The sequence below is a fragment of the Octopus bimaculoides genome, chromosome 11, assembly GCF_046866305.1.
Source record: "Octopus bimaculoides isolate indiv1 chromosome 11, ASM4686630v1, whole genome shotgun sequence".
NCBI classification, from domain to species: Eukaryota; Metazoa; Mollusca; class Cephalopoda; order Octopoda; family Octopodidae; genus Octopus; species Octopus bimaculoides.
The window spans coordinates 13,322,019-13,339,518 of NC_142938.1; the positions used below are offsets into that span (position 1 = coordinate 13,322,019).

The 17,500-nt window shown below is 36.1% G+C and overlaps 2 protein-coding genes across 3 annotated transcripts in view; one reads left to right on the forward strand and one right to left on the reverse strand.

Moving 5' to 3' along the window:
• The window catches only part of LOC106867384 (uncharacterized), a 58,022-nt gene extending 56,717 nt beyond the window's left edge, over positions 1–1,305 (reverse strand). For both annotated transcript variants that reach the window (XM_014912241.3, XM_014912240.3), the window contains exon 1: positions 1,258–1,305. In XM_014912241.3, the coding sequence (XP_014767727.1) occupies positions 1,258–1,267 (10 nt within the window). In that variant the 5' untranslated portion in view covers positions 1,268–1,305. The remainder of the gene's footprint in view (positions 1–1,257) is intronic.
• A 429-nt stretch (positions 1,306–1,734) lies between these two features.
• LOC106867383 (WD repeat and HMG-box DNA-binding protein 1) overlaps positions 1,735–17,500 on the forward strand; it is a 53,129-nt gene continuing 37,363 nt past the window's right edge. Inside the window, exons 1-11 of the mRNA XM_089359500.1 lie at positions 1,735–1,890; positions 5,739–5,850; positions 7,261–7,412; positions 9,110–9,218; positions 10,983–11,080; positions 11,826–11,871; positions 12,989–13,081; positions 14,147–14,253; positions 15,131–15,209; positions 16,497–16,550; positions 17,422–17,500. The exon at positions 17,422–17,500 is cut by the window's right edge and continues 138 nt beyond it. Coding sequence (XP_089215626.1) covers positions 1,811–1,890; positions 5,739–5,850; positions 7,261–7,412; positions 9,110–9,218; positions 10,983–11,080; positions 11,826–11,871; positions 12,989–13,081; positions 14,147–14,253; positions 15,131–15,209; positions 16,497–16,550; positions 17,422–17,500 — 1,009 coding nt within the window. The 5' untranslated portion in view covers positions 1,735–1,810. The remainder of the gene's footprint in view (positions 1,891–5,738; positions 5,851–7,260; positions 7,413–9,109; positions 9,219–10,982; positions 11,081–11,825; positions 11,872–12,988; positions 13,082–14,146; positions 14,254–15,130; positions 15,210–16,496; positions 16,551–17,421) is intronic.

The following is a 17,500-nucleotide window of genomic DNA, read 5'->3' on the forward strand; positions in this document are numbered from 1 at the left end:
AGTAAGAGGCTTCATCATAGGTTTTTGTTTTTCTTCTATATTTCCTGAGTGGAGATATGAGAATATATGACTGGCGACTGTCGCCCGTTGTAATAAGGATATAAAGAAAGGCGTGAGCGGAGTCTGTGGAAACGGACAACAAAGCAAGAGATACGCAACAGGCTGCTGCTTTTTCTTTTTCTATCCTCCATAACAGCTGCTTGAAATAAGAACCAGACGGAATTCTATTACTTCCACGAAACCTGATGATTAGTAATTAGATACAAGGAACTATATGATATAAATATACAAATCGTGACTCAACCTAATCCGAATAACGTGTGTGCGTGTGTGTGTGTATATATATATATATATATACATATATATATATATATATATATATATATATATATATATGTATATATATATACACACATATATATAAATATATATATATAAAGGGATGATATATACTCTTTTACTTGTTTCAGTCATTTGACTGCGGCCATGTTGCAGCACCGCCTTTTAGTCGAGCAAATCGACCCCAGGACTTATTCTTTGTAAGCCTAGTACTTATTCTATCGGTCTCTTTTTGCCGAACCGCTAAGTTACGGAGACGTACACACACCAGCATCGGTTGTCAAGCGATGGTGGGGGGACAAACACAGACACACACACACACATATATATATATATATATATATATATATACGACGGGCTTCTTTCAGTTTCCGTCTACCAAATCCACTCACAAGGCTTTGGTCGGCCCGAGGCTATAGTAGAAGCCACTTGCTCTCTATATATATATATAGCGATGATGATAAAATTATATCTATATAATTAAAACTTTATGAACTGTGTGTGTAGAACGCGTTTGTATAGCGTGAATCACTGTCGATAGACATCATCCACGTTACAGATGAGTGCTCTTTCGAAGAATATTCTCAACAAATTTCCCTTCCTTAGGGGCAGAGGAAAGGAATATAAAATAAAACGGAAACAAAATATGTCAACTTTTTGCCTAGAGTTCCCTTTTTGTGGATAACACACACACACAATATATATATATATGTATATATATATATATATATACACACTATCAACGTAAGCTAATGTACCAGAAGAAATACATCAGTAGTTAACGATTTAGCGAGGAAAAACATTTGAGGGTGGTTAGATATCGAACATGGGGATTAGCATGGATCATTATGGTAAATATAATTCAATATTTAACGAGAATATATATATAAATAAAGTGATGATTGTCAAAATACTTACCAGACGCCATTTTCACGCTGGCTCATAGCCTCGTGCTCCGCAGTGAATGGATCGTCAAGAATGCGGTAAATAAATTATAAAAAACAAAAACGAAGTGAAAAATAAATCAATAAAAATAAAAAAAAGCAACAACGGTCTGTTGTTGGTGAAAAAAGAGGAATAATTTAATAAATTTCGAACGAAGAAAAACAAATCAACTAATAGTTTTATTGAGAAAAATAAAAAATAAAAATTCGCAAATTTTGTCAAGTTTCTATGTAATGAGAAAGACAAAAGGATTTCGTCAACGTATTCTCGTCTCGACAGAAAATGAAACTTTTTAACAAAGTGCAAACTTTACAACATTGTTAATTAAATAAATAAATACTTACATATTTATCTATCGAATTATAATTCGAATAAAAAGAAATAAAAGTTTGCATTGTTATTTTTTTTTATTTATGTTTATCAAATAAATGTTTCTCTCACTATCGCTTGATATTTTGCTGCGGACCTACATTTGGCGGGAAAGCTGAATTTCTTGCTTTCGTGTTAAAAAGTTTTTCATGTTGTTATGGATCCTCTAGCGAAACCGTCAATTCGATATGGACATAGTCCCGGTCACACAGATGTCTGTTATGATGATTCTGGAAGGTAAAAATGAAATATTTAACTTATATATTTTGTTTCCACGAGCGAAATCTGTTGATATTGTTACAATCTATTTAAGTCCCATCAGTTAGATTCACTATTAGATGTCTTCTTCGTGGTCGCTCCACCTCCTAGAAATAGCAGCGAGATCATTCTCAAACCATTGTTTACTGTCTTAAACTAGGAAATAACACATTAGACAATGTAGTCTCACATAAACTTTAAAAGACGAAATGGTCACAACTAAAATAGTTTTGATTATAAGTCTGCTCAACTAGGACTAAATAAAACAGCTACTTACGGAGCTTCGGCCTGTTAAAAAGGACAGCTAAATAATATGTCCTTCAAATCACATCCTATTGCCTTTAAAAATAAAGACACAGCGGATAATGCAGTCTTACATATACTCTGCCTAACAAAGAGATGAGATAGTCATGGTTAGGACATTTGGGATCATAAGTTCGTTTTGTCAGTTCTAACTCGGGTCTAAACAGCAAACATAGCAGCCAAATATTCTTTTCTACTCTAGACACAAGGCCTGAAATTTTTGGTGAGGGGGGTCAGTCGATTAGATCGACCTCAGTATGCAACTGATACTTAATTTATCGACCCCGAAAGGATGAAAGGCAAAGTCGTCCTCGGTGAAATTTGAGCTCAGAATGTAAAGGCAGACGAAATTCCAATAAACATTTCGCCTGGCGTGCTAACGTTTCTGCCAAGCTCGCCGCCTTTCACCAGCAAACAGGATGGCCACAGAATACCATTTGATCATAGGTCTGTTCGATTAGCAGCAACGGAATATTCAGATAACAATACCAGCTCAGTAGTGTAGTCTGCGATGCATTACTTGAAAGAAGAACAGTTAGGATGGTCACAGCTGGAGTTCATTCGATCACAGATCTACTTGATGAGGGCTGACAGGGTAACAACCATTTATTTTGTATTCCATTATGATTCCTTTCATATTTAGAATGCATTTGCTGGAATTGATTCGACCACAGATCTGCTTGATAAGGGCTGACAGGGAGAATGGACACAATAATTGTTAATAACTATTATGATTCCTTTCATCATATTTAGAATGCATTATAGGAACCGATATCAGTATTTAACTGGTATCTTTGCTTTATTAATCTCAGATGAATGAAAGGTAAATTAACCTAAGTAGGATTTGAACTCAGAATATGAAGAGCCAACTATTCTGCCAATTGGTGTAGAGGAGTTTTTCCAAACTCTTTGTGTATTTCTGCTGTTTATTTCTTACACAAAGCAGAACAAAGTTCATTACAGGTCAAATGATGGTGGTTGTGGTGGCGGCAGTGATGATGATGATATCTCATCTTAGTGGATAACCGAGTCAGTTGGGCAATAACTAGACTAGCATCCGAGAGATCAGCAGTTCACACTTTATTATTGCCACGGCATTGTACCTATGGCTGAGTTCATCTAGCTGTAAATAGGTATATCCGCTGCAAATGAAGAAGCTGAGTGACAAGGTCACTCAGCTTGCTAGAAATAGTAGTCAAGTCTCCATCATATCACACCCTACCTCCATCTTTCTTACCCCCCCTTTTTTTTTTTTACCTATAACCCCTTTTGTTTCCTATTTTACTCTACTAGACCCTCATAGCCATTCAGTGTTTAAAAATTCCAATTGTATTTTTATACTTAAATATTATTAGGAATTGTATAAATAAAAAGTGTTAAAATATTTTGCGTATTGTAAGAAGTATAACCAATTTATTACAGGAGTGGCTGTATGGTAAGTAGCCTGCTTACCAACCAGATGGTTCCGGGTTCAGTCCCACTGCGTGGCACCTTGGGCAAGTGTCTTCTACTACAGCCTCGGGCCGACCAAAGCCTTGTGAGTAGATTTGGTAGACGGAAACTGAAAGAAGCTTTGGTTGGCCTAAGGCTATAGTAGAAGATACTTGCCTAAGATGCTATGCAGTGGGACTGAGGCAAGCTTTTTACCACATAGCCACACCTGCGCCTAGAGCTAAATTGTATAATGCTTTTGTTACCAAACTGCCTGAAGCTGCCTTTGATTTTATGATCCAAATCGAAACTTGCTCTCATAATTTCGTGTTATCTTCCAAACATTAAATTATTTTACTAAATTCTTCTTTATATTCAAAATTAATTGAAACAAAAGCATTGTTGTCAACAAATATGGTGACATTCAAATAAATACATTTCTAACTAAGGTCTTTTATCTATTAATCTACTTAAAATTGTCAAAAATATAATATGCTGCATCACGTAGAGAGTCTGATGTTTATAGGATGAAAATTAAATGAAGAAAAGTAAAGAACATGATTTTATTTAACAAATGCAGATACAAGTTAATAGAATTCTGAAGTAGAGTATGTCTAATCCTTATTTATCCTCTTAAAAAAAACGAAAAGAAAAGCAAAGAACAAAACTGTTTAACACACTGTATGCAAATTGACTAACTTCAAAAATGGCCTGTTTACTGACTACAGGGTGCATGGTTTTGCATAGTATTCCTGGATTTCTGGAAGCTAGACAAGGGGTCTGTTATTGTATTGGACTGGCCAAACCCAACACCACTGAGAGGGGTAGAAAAAAATTCGCAAAGACTAAAAAAAAATTCCTGTACCCCAACAGCAGAAAAATAGTTTGGGAATGATTTCATTCTGTATCCAATGTCAGCTGATTCTTAATAATATTTTATAATTAATCTGTTGATTTAAAAAAAACAAAACAAAACTAAAATCTCCAAAAAAGGTAAAAACTATCTTTGATTAAGAAGCTTTAAAGTTTTATAAAAGGATTTACATGGCTTATATTTTCTCTATTCTATATAGTTTTAGTGGCTTAATTAATTAATTTATTAATTAGAGAAAAGTATTAATTTTTCTTTTGCTAGTCTATATCCATAAAATTCTGTCTTCCTACCCTAGATAAGTCTTGCAACATGTTCGATTTTGGGAAATCAATAATAGTTGTAGAATATTCTCATTGAATATATTTAACTAAAGGTTTATATATGTATGTATATATATGTATGTATATATATGTATGTATGTATATGTATGTATAATATATGTATATATTTGTAATATATATACACACACACACACACACACATATATATTTATATTTATATATTTGATCCTTTATATTGAACACTCAATATTTCATCTACATTCAATACTTTATTTCATGGTGCCATCCATTTTTATTTTATTTTATTTTATTTTATATTATATATTGTATATTATATTATATATTGTATATTCCATATTCTATACTCGACATTGGTTCTGCAGGAATATAAATAAAACATAAAAAACAGACAGTGTTGGAACTCTTTTAAACAAAATAATATATTCCTCTATACACAATCATACAAAAAACCCACCTTTTTTGTATTTATTTTTACTCACACACATATATATATATATATATATACACAAACACATATAATCATCATTTTAGCCTTTACTTTTCTATGCTTATGAGGGGTTGCTGAAAAGTTCTCAGTTGTAAGGGTATCGTGAAAGGCCTGGTTGGAGGCCCAACATTCTGAGTTCTTTTACAGGGTTTAGGAAAAGTTGATGAAACACTGCAACAAATGTGTGAATCTGATAGGTGAATATCTTGAATAAAATCATAATTAACCAATCCTCCAGATTGAACCTGAAACCCTTTAGTTCTTGAAGTAAACCTAAACACACAGGTAGCATTTATGCCTATATCATTTACATATTGTTTGAGCACCACCCTCTCTTATCCATCTTTTTCTTTTCTGTCTCTTCCTTACACCTGACCAGTTTCTCTAACATTTTGTTTTCTTTTTGCCATTTGCCTCCTCTCACTTGCAGATACATTCTGAGCTGTGGAACCGATGGTGATGTTCGTATATGGGATGGCTTCAACGATTCTGATGCGATGTCATATCAGATTGGAGACAAGGTTTTTGCTGTTTTGTACAAGGTAAGAGGGATTTGTTGTTGTTGCTGTTCTTGTTTAGGCCCTTGGTTCAGTCTTGATCAAGCTGACTTACAATCGAAGGTATTCTTGACATAGCTATCCTATCTTTTATGTGTCCAAGATTTCAATCATCATCATCATCATCATCGTTTAACGTCCGCTTTCCATGCTAGCATGGGTTGGACGATTTGACTGACAACTGGTGAAACCGGATGGCAACACCAGGCTCCAATCTGATTTGGCAGAGTTTCTACAGATGGATGCTCTTCCTAACGCCAACCACTCAGAGAGTGTAGTGGGTGCTTTTACGTGTCACCCGCACGAAGGCCAGTCAGGCGTTACTGGCAACAGCCACAGGCCCACACCCCCAACACCCACACTGTTAGGATTGGCACTCTCAACGTCGGCACGCTGAAAGGTAGGTCTGGTGAAATTGTTGAGATGCTTGAACGGAGACACGTAGATATGTGCTGCATCCAGGAAGTAAGATGGAGAGGAGGTTCTGCGAGGTTCCTCACAGGCAAAGAACACAGGTACAAGATCTTCTGGGCAGGGAACACTGACGGGGTCGGGGGCATAGGAATACTTCTCATCTATTTTCAAGACTGTAGGGTGTAATTTGACAGGTTTGGTTGAGCTTTCTAGCAGGTTCACTGATTGGCGTCTAGGCGTGTTTGTGTGGTAAGAAGCATTGCTTTCCAACCACATCGCTTCTATTTCTAGCAGGGTGAATGACCGCATAGAAACTCCTGGTAGAATCGTTAGCACGCCGAACAAAATGTTTAGCGGTATTTCATCTACCATTACGTTCTGAGTTCAAATTTTGCCGCGGTCAACTTTGCCTTTCATCTTTTCGGGGTCGATAAATTAAGTACCAGTTACGCACTGGGGTTGATGTAATCAACTTAATCCATTTGTCTGTCCTTGTTTGTCTCCTCTATGTTTAGCCCCTTGTGATCAATAAAGAAATAAGAAGCTTGCTTCCCAACTACATCGTTCCGGGTTCAGTCCCACTGAACCATGTGGTTGGTAAGCAAGCTACTTACCACATAGCCACTCCTGCGCCTTCTGTGAAAAAGTGCTTGAACTAGGGATGGTAATATTATCTTACTTCGAAACAGGTGAAGGTTGGCAACAGGAAAAGCATCCAGCTATAGAAAAATTTCCCTCAGCGAATCTTGCTTGATCCATACAAGCATAGGAAAATAGACATTAAAATGATGATGATGATGCTAATGATTACAATGATAAGGCCTCATTTCTCCAGTGTCTTTCCATAGATTCAGTAGGGTGTATGAATTGAGGGAGATTTGGCTTCTATTTCTAGCAGGGTGAATGGCCACATAGAAACTCCTTCCTTGTTACAGCAACAGCTGCGAATATATTCTTCTTGTATTTGTTTGTTTATTACAGAATCACAAGTTCTACACTGCATCTGATGTCAACAGCATCCAAATATACACATTTCCAGATGGCATAGCAGATGGGATGGTCACACGGTTCACTGCTCCTGCTAACCACATGTGCTTCAACAGAGCAGGAACAATTCTGGTTGCTGGGGCAAGGTATTTTGCATAATTTTCTTGTCAACTTTGTACAAGAGTAAGCTTTTGCTCGTTTGTTGTTGTTGTTGTTGTTGTTGTTGTTGTTGTTGCAGTTGTTAGCACACTGAGCAAATTACTTAGCAGCATTTTGTCCATCTGCACGTTCTGAGTTCAAACTCCACTGGGGTTGACTTTGCCTTTCATCCTTTCGTGGGTTGATGAAATAAATACCAGTTTAGTACTGAGGTCGATGTGATCAACTTGTGTGTGCATGAGAGCATGTGTGTGTATCTGCGTGTGCAAACAAGTGCTTGCACGCATCTGTGTGTGTGTGTGTGTGTTATTTCATTACTATCCACAAGGGGCTACACACAGAGGGGACAAACAAGGACAGACAAACGGATTAAGTTGATTATATCGACCCCAGTGTGTAACTGGTACTTATTTAATCAACCCCGAAAGGATGAAAGGCAAAGTCGACCTCGGTGGAATTTGAACTCGGAACGTAGCGGCAGACAAAATACTGCTAAGCATTTCGCCCGGCATGCTAACATTTCTGCCAGCTCGCCGCCGTGTGTGTGTGTGTGTGTGTGTGTGTGTGTAGTGATGTGTCTCTACCAAATTCACTCACAACACTTTGGTTGAAAGAAGACACTTACCCAAGGTGCTCTGCAGTGGGACTGAACCCAAGATCACATGGTCAGGAAGCAAGCTTCTTAACCAAGCTTGTGCCTGTTTTATTTTTTTATTCTTTTACTTGTTTCAGTCATTTGACTGCGCCCATGCTGGAGCACTGCCTTTACTCGAGCAAATCGACCCCAGAGCTTATTCTTTGTAAGCCTAGTACTTATTCTATCAGTCACTTTTGCCGAACCGCTAAGTTACGGGGACGTAAACACACCAGCATTGGTTGTAAAGCAATGTTGGGGGGAACAAACACAGACACACATATACACGCATACATGCATATACATATACAGTGTTTGTTAAAATAGCTTTCATTTTCAAAACTTTATAGAATCTACAGATAGAATTTATCTTTTTAATGAATGCCTATTTTCAGCTCAGGCAGATCTGTTTGAAACTCCTTCCTAAATTGTCTTCGCACTTAAAAATAGTGCGTCTTTGCATTTAGACTGCGTCTTTGCACTTAGACTGTGTTTTCGAACTTCCAGTAGCACTTTCAGATCAATTTTCTTTGTTCAAAGCTTCGTCTGGGTTTCTTCGTTACTTCTAATGGATTGAATCTAAAAAGAAATGAAAATTGAGTTATCAGCTGTTAAAGCATGTATATGTGATTTTTTTGGAACACCCTGTATGTATATATGTGTGTGTGTATATATATATATATATATATATATATATATATTTATATAAGGGCATTACTATAGAATAATGCCTCACGCTATGAAGGACTGCTAAGGTCAAACTACCACAATAAACAGACCTTAGCAGTCCCTCAGCGTGAGGCATTATTCTATAGTAATGCCCTTATATAAATATAAATAAATATATTCTAGGGAATAAATGATGGTTTTTTTTTCCCTTATGAAGTTATTTTCACGCTAGCTACTTGATAAGTTCTTGTAAAAGATTTTATCCTATTATTGAATTAATTAATTATATATATATATATGTGAATGCATTTATGTGTACAATGTGATGATATATGTATACGCACAGCTAGTTTGTAAGTAAGATGTCTGTTTTCCTTCTAGTGACTTCATGATCAAAATCACAGATGTACGATCAAGCAAACAGAAATCTCTCCAAGGACACGAAGCTCCAATATTGAGTGTGGCTTTACATCCCAAAGGACTCTTTCTGGTTCGTTAGCTTCCTTTTATTTCTCTTTCTATCTCTACATCATGGCTTGTTACCAGTATTAAATGTGACTTTACTCTTTCAACCAATATTTTCTTGTCTCTGTACCCCTCCTCTCTCTCCTTGACAGTACAGCCCTCAGTGTAGCTGGCCTTTAAACCCATTACCTCCCATAATTCTATTAACTGGAATTTTTTTTATGAAACTTTGATTTCTAGCATAAAACAGCCTTAGAAACACGCTGGAATGATCAAAATAACATTTCAAAATAACATTTTAAATAGAAATAAGCGAGATATTGGATGAAAAATTAGCAAACCTCATTTGAATATCAGAGAAATATACCTAGTAGATATAGCAAAAAGGTTAGATGATATGTGTAAATATTGACAGATAATTATGAAATTTGTAATTTTTAAGTGATCTCATATGAGATCACTGGTGGGTAATGGGTTAATATTTCATCCACCTTTCTATCCTGTTATCTGTTTGGTTTCTTTTCCTTCTTCTCTCCTTTTTGCTGTTTAACTTTTAATACTTCATCTCACTACCTTTCTTTTTCTCTGTGTCTATCTATTTGCACATCTGTCGATCTATTTCTGTCTCTCTCTCATTCTCATTCCTTCAGAATTGAGAAAGAATTTCCTACCTTTGATTGACCTGTATATCTTTTACTTGTTTTAGTCATCAGCGATCTATATATCATACTTAATGTAAAACCCTTCTTGAAAGACAAATTTACTGCAGCATTCATTTGGAGATAATACCCTCTTATATTTAAAAACACAATACCAACCAGACAGAGACTTCTCCTGGTTCTATGATAGAAACCTCATGTTTTAATATGATCTAAATTGAAAAAAACTTTCCGTCACAATTTTATGTTAATTTAAATTTCAAATATCTGCTTAGTCTTGACAAAATTATATCACTAAATTCTTCATTACATGCTGTTTGGACTATTTTGAGAAAACTTATCTCCTGGCTATAATCTATTTGATATATTTTGATTTTTATAAATGCTTTTATTCTCGGATGGGCTATTGCATTTCTTTGTTCTTTTAAGCAATCTGTCAAATTTAGCCTAAACACCTTGTATTTCTAGTATTAATTGAAATGCAGATTTGAAACAAACAGTATACAGGGTGTCCACAAAGTCTGGCTACATGGAGTAAATAAAATCATAACATCATCATCATCATCATCATCGTTTAACGTCCGCTTTCCATGCTAGCATGGGTTGAATGATTTGACTGAGGACTGGTGGAGCCCGAAGGCTACACCAGGCTCCAATCTGATTTGGCAGAGTTTCTACAGCTGGATGCCCTTCCTAACGCCAACCACTCCGAGAGTGTAGTAGGTGCTTTTATGTGTCACCCGCACGAGGACATAAGCAATTAAATATAAGAAATAATAATTTCTTAAAGTATGTGTTAATCCACATGTGGGTACATGGAGTAAATAAAATCATAACATAAACAATTAAATATAAGAAATTATTATTCCTTAAAGTATGTGCTAATCCCCATATACCCAGACTTTGTGGACACCCTGTAGTTTAAAAGAAATATGATGCCAAGACGGTAAGAGGATGAACAAGAGAAAAAATCAAGTCCAGCAGTTTGTCTTTGACTAAATATTCTTGTTGGTTATATAATTGATCCATCAGTTCTTTGTTTGCTGTGGTGTAAAAGATAACTGTAATAATCATTCTGTTGTAATAATGTTTCTCTTGGTTGAATAAGAATTTCTTTGATTCCGTTTCAGGCATCGTCCAGTTGTGATGGATCCTACCGTGTCTGGTCAATGTCTACTCATACCAGTGTGAAGACATGGAATGGTTTAGCACGATACAGTGATGTGAGGTGAGAGTCTTCTACTATAGCCTCAGGCCGACCAAAGCCTTGTGAGTGGATTTGTGCCCGTGGCATGTGTAAGGACTTTTGAGCGAGATCGTTGCCAGTGCCGTTGGACTGGCTTTTGTGCGGGTGGCATGTAAAATACACCATTTTGAGCGTGGCTGTTGCCAGTACCGCCTTACTGGCCTTTGTGCCGGTGGCACGTAAAAGCACCCACTACACTCTCGGAGTGGTTGACGTTACGAAGAGCATCCAGCTGTAGAAACTCTGCCAAATCAGATTGGAGCCTGGTGCAGCCATCTGGTTTCACCAGTCCCCAGTCAAATCGTCCAACCCATGCTAGCATGGAAAGCGGACGTTAAACGACGATGATGATGATGATGATGATGAGTGTCACTGTTGTCCAAGCAGTGTCATTCATTTCCATTATATTCTGTGAGAACAAGTCTTGTGGAGAAATCTTATCTTGCTTGGAAACAGATGGGGATTGGTAACAGGAAGGGCAACTTGCCGTAAAAAAAAAAACCCCTACCTCAATTAAACTCTGTCTGGTACAAATATAAATAATATAAATAATGTAAACTTTGTCTGACCCATGAAATAATGGAAATGTGGATATTAAAATAACGATTGTGGTTATGGTTCTTTATTTGTTGATTATACATTTGGAATTTATTGAATTTATCAAATGCATATATATTTTATGGATGCTAATTTATTCCTGTTTTCTTCTCATGCTTTCTCTTTGCAGCTTGGCGAAATCTCTTTGTCGTTTATGCTGGGACCCTCTTGGAGAGGTAAGTTTCTCTGGCACATAATACAAACAGTATGTCTACATGTGAAGATGTTGTTGTGCAGCTGTAATACACACAGTAGTGGCTGTGTGGTGAGTAGCTTGCTTCCCAACCACATGCTTGCAGGTTCATGTGGCACCTTGGGCAAGTGTCTTCTACTTGGCCTTGCATTTGGTAAGTGGAAACTGAAACAAGTCCGTTGTATATATATATAAATATATATAAATATATATATATATATATATATATATATAAATAAATATATATATATATATATATATATATATATATATATATATATAAATAAATATATATATATATATATATATATATATGGGAGAATTTACAAAAAAAAAACAACACACGAAGACAGGTGGTGTAAACAACAAATGGATGTATTAGTTTAACGCTCAGGGATAGAGAAAGTTTTTGATGTTTCGAGCCTACGCTCTTCAACTGAAAGGAACACAGAAAGAAATAAGGAGAGAAACAAGGAGAAAAAAAATATAAATGTACTGGTCAGCTATCTACACAGATAAGGAAATAATTTTATTCTCAAACGCATGATAATGCTAATAATATAGCATAAACAGGATAAACTACCCATATTTTGCAGAAAAATCTATTGGCGGCCAGCCATGCAACTCGAATTCACATCCTTGTGATTATGCGTCAAGTGTTTTACCATTAAGCTAAACTGCCCAGCGACAAATTCTTCTGCAATTTCAGGATATATAAATCTAGCTTTAGAATTTGTCGCTGGGCAGTTTAGCTTAATGGTAAAACACTTGATGTGTAATCACAAGGATGTGTGTTCGAGTTGCATGACTGGCTGCCGACAAATTTTTCTGCAAAATATGGGTAGTTTATCCTGTATTTGAGAATAATGAGATGATTGATGCTGCTTTAGGGCAATGTGCTCTGAATTTTTGGTTCAGTGGAAGACAATTTTAAGTGTAAATCATGTTTTTAAAAAAAGTCTTGAAAATATTAGAATATTCCTATAGACTTTGAAACTATTTGAAGTTTTGTGTTTATTTAACAAAATGATTTTTTTTTTAATATACACTTTTTTCATATTTTTCTGTTTAAAAAAAAATATTCTGTTTTTTATTTGTAGAATCTCTTGGTTCCTGTTGAAAAGGAAATTATTGTTTATGATACAAAGACCTGGAATAAAACTGCAGCTTTAACTGATGCAAAGATAAAAGACGTAAGGAATTTATTGTTATTATCCTCCTTATCATAATAATAATAATAATCATCATCATCGTTATCAATAGTTTCATCACTAAATATCATCATTTAGTGTCCATGTTTCATGCTAGCATCGTTGGATGGCTTGACAGGATCCAGTGTGTCCAAGGACTGCATCACAGGAACAGCTTTATACTAGGAGACGAGGGGTAAAAAACAGGTACAAGTATGAGACAAAGGGCCAGAGCTAAGCAAGGTTTCTTGCTACAGAGAGACTACATGACAACTTACCCCTTAGTAGAAAAGGCAGAAGTGATAGAGTAGGGAGAACAACGGAGTTGGATTTTTGTTATTTATTGGTGCCTCATTTCACTCTTGGTCGAACTGCTCTATGAACAAGTGTATTCCATCTGTGACCATCCTGTCATTTCATTTTTGCTTTTGTTCAGGAATATTGTATCTAGGTCTTTTGCCATTTATTTGCACTTTTTAATCAGACTTCCTTCGCAATATCCTGTCACTTATATTATGGCATTTGAACCTCAAGGGTATACCCTGGCACTTGCCACTATCTCTCTCTTCCTTTACTCAACCATCTCATTTATACTCTGATCCCCGTTCCTTGTGAGTATGCTCGGCATTTTGCCACCATCTTCATCCTGCGGTTACCCACTATATATATATATCGATATATATATATATATATATATATATATCGATATATATATATATATATATATATATATATATATATATGACAGGCATCTTCCAGTTTCCATTCACTAAATCCACTCACAAGGCTTTGGTCAGCCCAAGGCTATAGTAGAAGACACTTGCCCAAGGTGCCACACTGTGGGACTGAACCTAGAACCTTGTGATTGGGAAGGAAGCCTCTTACTACATGGCCACACTTATGCTTTTCTTTTATTCTTTCATTCTCTTACATGTTTTAGTCATTTAACTGCAGCCATGCTGGAGCATCACCTTTAGTCGAAGAAATCGACCCCAGGGCTTATTCTTTGTAAGCCTAGTACTTTATTCTATCGGCCTTATTTATTTATTTATTTTATTTTTGTTCCAGACCATTTCCATTTTGATGTTCTCCAGTTGTCAGAAGTATTTGGCAGCAACATGTTTCGATGGTCTCTTGCTAATTTTTGACTGGAGCAAAAGACTTTGCATACAAAGGTAAGTGTGGAATGTGGTGACCTTTCCTTTGATGTTTCAGCTTTGATTGAGCAGACTTAGGATGAAAAGTATTCCAGTCATGACCATCCCACCTCCTTTCCCTGTGCTCTGCCTTCTGAAGGCCATATCATTCATCATTTTCTCTCTCTCTTTTTTTTTTTAATATTGTTGAGTGTGATTTGAAATAGAAATTGGTAAAATGTGGAACATGAAGACTAGAGGCGCTCTAGAGACAATAGCAAAATGAGCTGATTGTTCTGTATCTCAGATATAAGGAAATCCCAAATTGGAAATTCGAAAAATAGTGCTCATGGGAACTGCTTGTATCCTAAGAAAAATATTGTCACTGTAATTCCTAAAACATTTTAATCTGTGAGCATTATCAATAGTACTTTTAAATGTACATAATAGCAAACAACTTTTGCTTTCATCTTAAGACTACACTATCATCTTATCAAATTAATTTTAAAACAGACTTTAATTTTCTTATCGTTTGACAGAAAACTCTTGGACAGTACTCTGTGCAAAACCAAAAATATGGTACACTAAGCATAATACTAACTTGAACTTCTAACTTGTTGTCTCTTGAGATCTCTGGGTGAGACTTGGAGTCAGCCTGTAACAAATACTAAGCAAAAGCCAAATATAAAAATAATAACAATGCTAGTAATTCTTTCTACTGTGACTGGTACTTATTTCATGGTCCCCGAAAGGATGAAAGGCAAAGTCAGAGGCGGAATTTGAACTCAGAATGAAAAGATAGATAAAATGCCACTAAGCACTTTGCCCAACGTGCTGACAATTCTGCCAGCTCACCGCCTTAATAATAATAATAATAATAATAATAATGAAGCTTTTTTTGTTTTTGTTATTACAGTTATAAACATGAGAAGACCTTCACAGCTATTTCCTGGAATCCAATAAAGAACAATGAAATTGTTTTCACTGATAATGAGGTAAAATATACATCTTTTCCTCCTCATCTTCCCTCCTCTTCCCATTGCTTCCTTTCTCTCCCCTCCTCTTCTTCTGCATCTTCTCTTCCTTCTCCCTTCCTCTTTTCCTTTCTTCTCTCTTTGTCCTCTACTTCCTCCCCATCATCCTCACCAAGGTTGACTTCGCCTTTCATTCTTTTGAAGGTCAATAAAATAAGTACCAGTCACGTACTGGGGTCAATATAATCAGCCAACCAACCTCCATCCCTTCAGAGTTGCAGGCCTTGTGCCAAAATTAAAAAAATTATTATTAACATTATTAATCCATTAGCGTCCATGGTCCTCTTTTTAGGACCAGAAGAATAATTCATCATATTTCTGCAACACCTGTATTTTTCTGAGATATCTTTATTTAGTCATCAAGACTGGAGTCTCTTTCAAATTTTGTAATAAATTTTTTTTTATATATTTAGTATCAGATAAAGTTATATAGATAAAAGATTTTTGGTAATAGATTAAAGAAAAAATTTGGGCACTAATGGGTTAAGTTGGCATGCTGGCAGAAATCGTTAGCATGCTGGGTGAAATACTTGACTGTAGTTTTTCTGTCTTTACATTCTGAGTTCAAATTCTGCCAAGGTTGACTTTGCCTTTCATCCTTTTGGGATCGATAAATTAATTACCAGTCAAGTACTGCAGTCAATGTGACCAACTGTTCCCCTCCTCCAAACTTCAGGCCTTGTGCCTTTAGTAGAAAGAAGTATTAATATTATTATTATTATTATTATTATTATTATTATTATTATTATTATTATTATTATTATTATTAAGGTGGCAAGCTGGCAGAATCGTTAGCACACCAGGCAAAATGCTTAGTGGCATTTCATCCATCTTTATGTTATGAGTTCAAATTCCACCGAGGTCACCTTTACCTTTTATCCTTTCGGGGTCGATAAATTAAGTACCTGGGAAACACTGGGGTCGATGTAATAGACTCGCCCCATCTCCCAAAATTTCAGGCCTTCTGTATTTAGTAGAAAGGATGATTATTATTTTATTATTATTATTATTATTATTATTATGGCAGCAACCTGGCAAAATCATTAGCACGCCTTGCAAAATGCTTAGCAGTATTTTGTCCCTGTTTATGTTCTGAGTTCAAATTCCACTGAGGTTGACTTTGCGTTTCTTCCTCTTGGGTTTGATAAAAGATGTACCTGTTGAACACTTGGGTCGATGTAATTGACTTAGCCCCTTCCCCGTTGTGCCTATAGTAGAAAGGATTATCATTATTGTTTTTATTTGCAGGGACAGATTGGATTATTTGAAAATGTTTTATCGACTGCTGCTAGTAAAAACGCTGTAAGTATTGAATGAACTAAAGAAAGAAAACCTTGTCGCTCTATTTTATACATTGGACTTACTAGTAATCCTCAATAATCTCTAATTCTTGTTGGTACCAATGGTAATAAAATATCATTAACACTTTTAGTACTAAACCATCCGAGACTTCCTGTAGTTCTTTGATACGAACCTCCAGTTTTAAAGTGATCTAAATTGAAATCTTCCATCAAAATTTCTTAGTAATATATTTTCCAAACATCAGCTGAACCTTTAGCATGTTGTTGGTGCATCATGTTGCCATACGATTTTTCTCCCCTTTCAGTGCGACAGGGAAGATATCTTGCATGGTGGCATGATGCACCCTAAGCATGCTAAAGGTTACTGACAATGTTAGTTTACTAAATTCTTCATTATTTAAAAAATTAATTGTCAAAGTGGATGTTGTGGTAAGTAGCTTGCTTACCAACCACATGGTTCCGGGTTCAGTCTCACTGCGTGGCACCTTGGGCAAGTGTCTTCTACTATAGCCTCGGGCCGACCAAAGCCTTGCGAGTGGATTCGGTAGACGGAAACTGAAAGAAGCCTGTTGTATATATGTATGTGTGTGTATATGTTTGTGTGTCTGTGTTTGTCCCCCCCAACATCGTTTGACAACCGATGCTGGTGTGTTTACGTCCCCGTAACTTAGCGGTTCGGAAAAAGAGAACGATAGAATAAGTATTAGGCTTAGAAAGAATAAGTCCTGGGGTCGATTTGCTCGACTAAAGGCGGTGCTCCAGCATGGCCGCAGTCAAATGACTGAAACAGGTAAAAGAGTAAAAGAATAAAGAGAATTAAAAGCAACAATGTTGACAACGGGTTTGTTGACTAATGTTGGATTCTTTGACAGAGCGCCGAACAACCTGCAGTCACCACACCCAACCCTGCCTCCTCTGCTGTGGATAACAATTTAGATGACGATGATATTT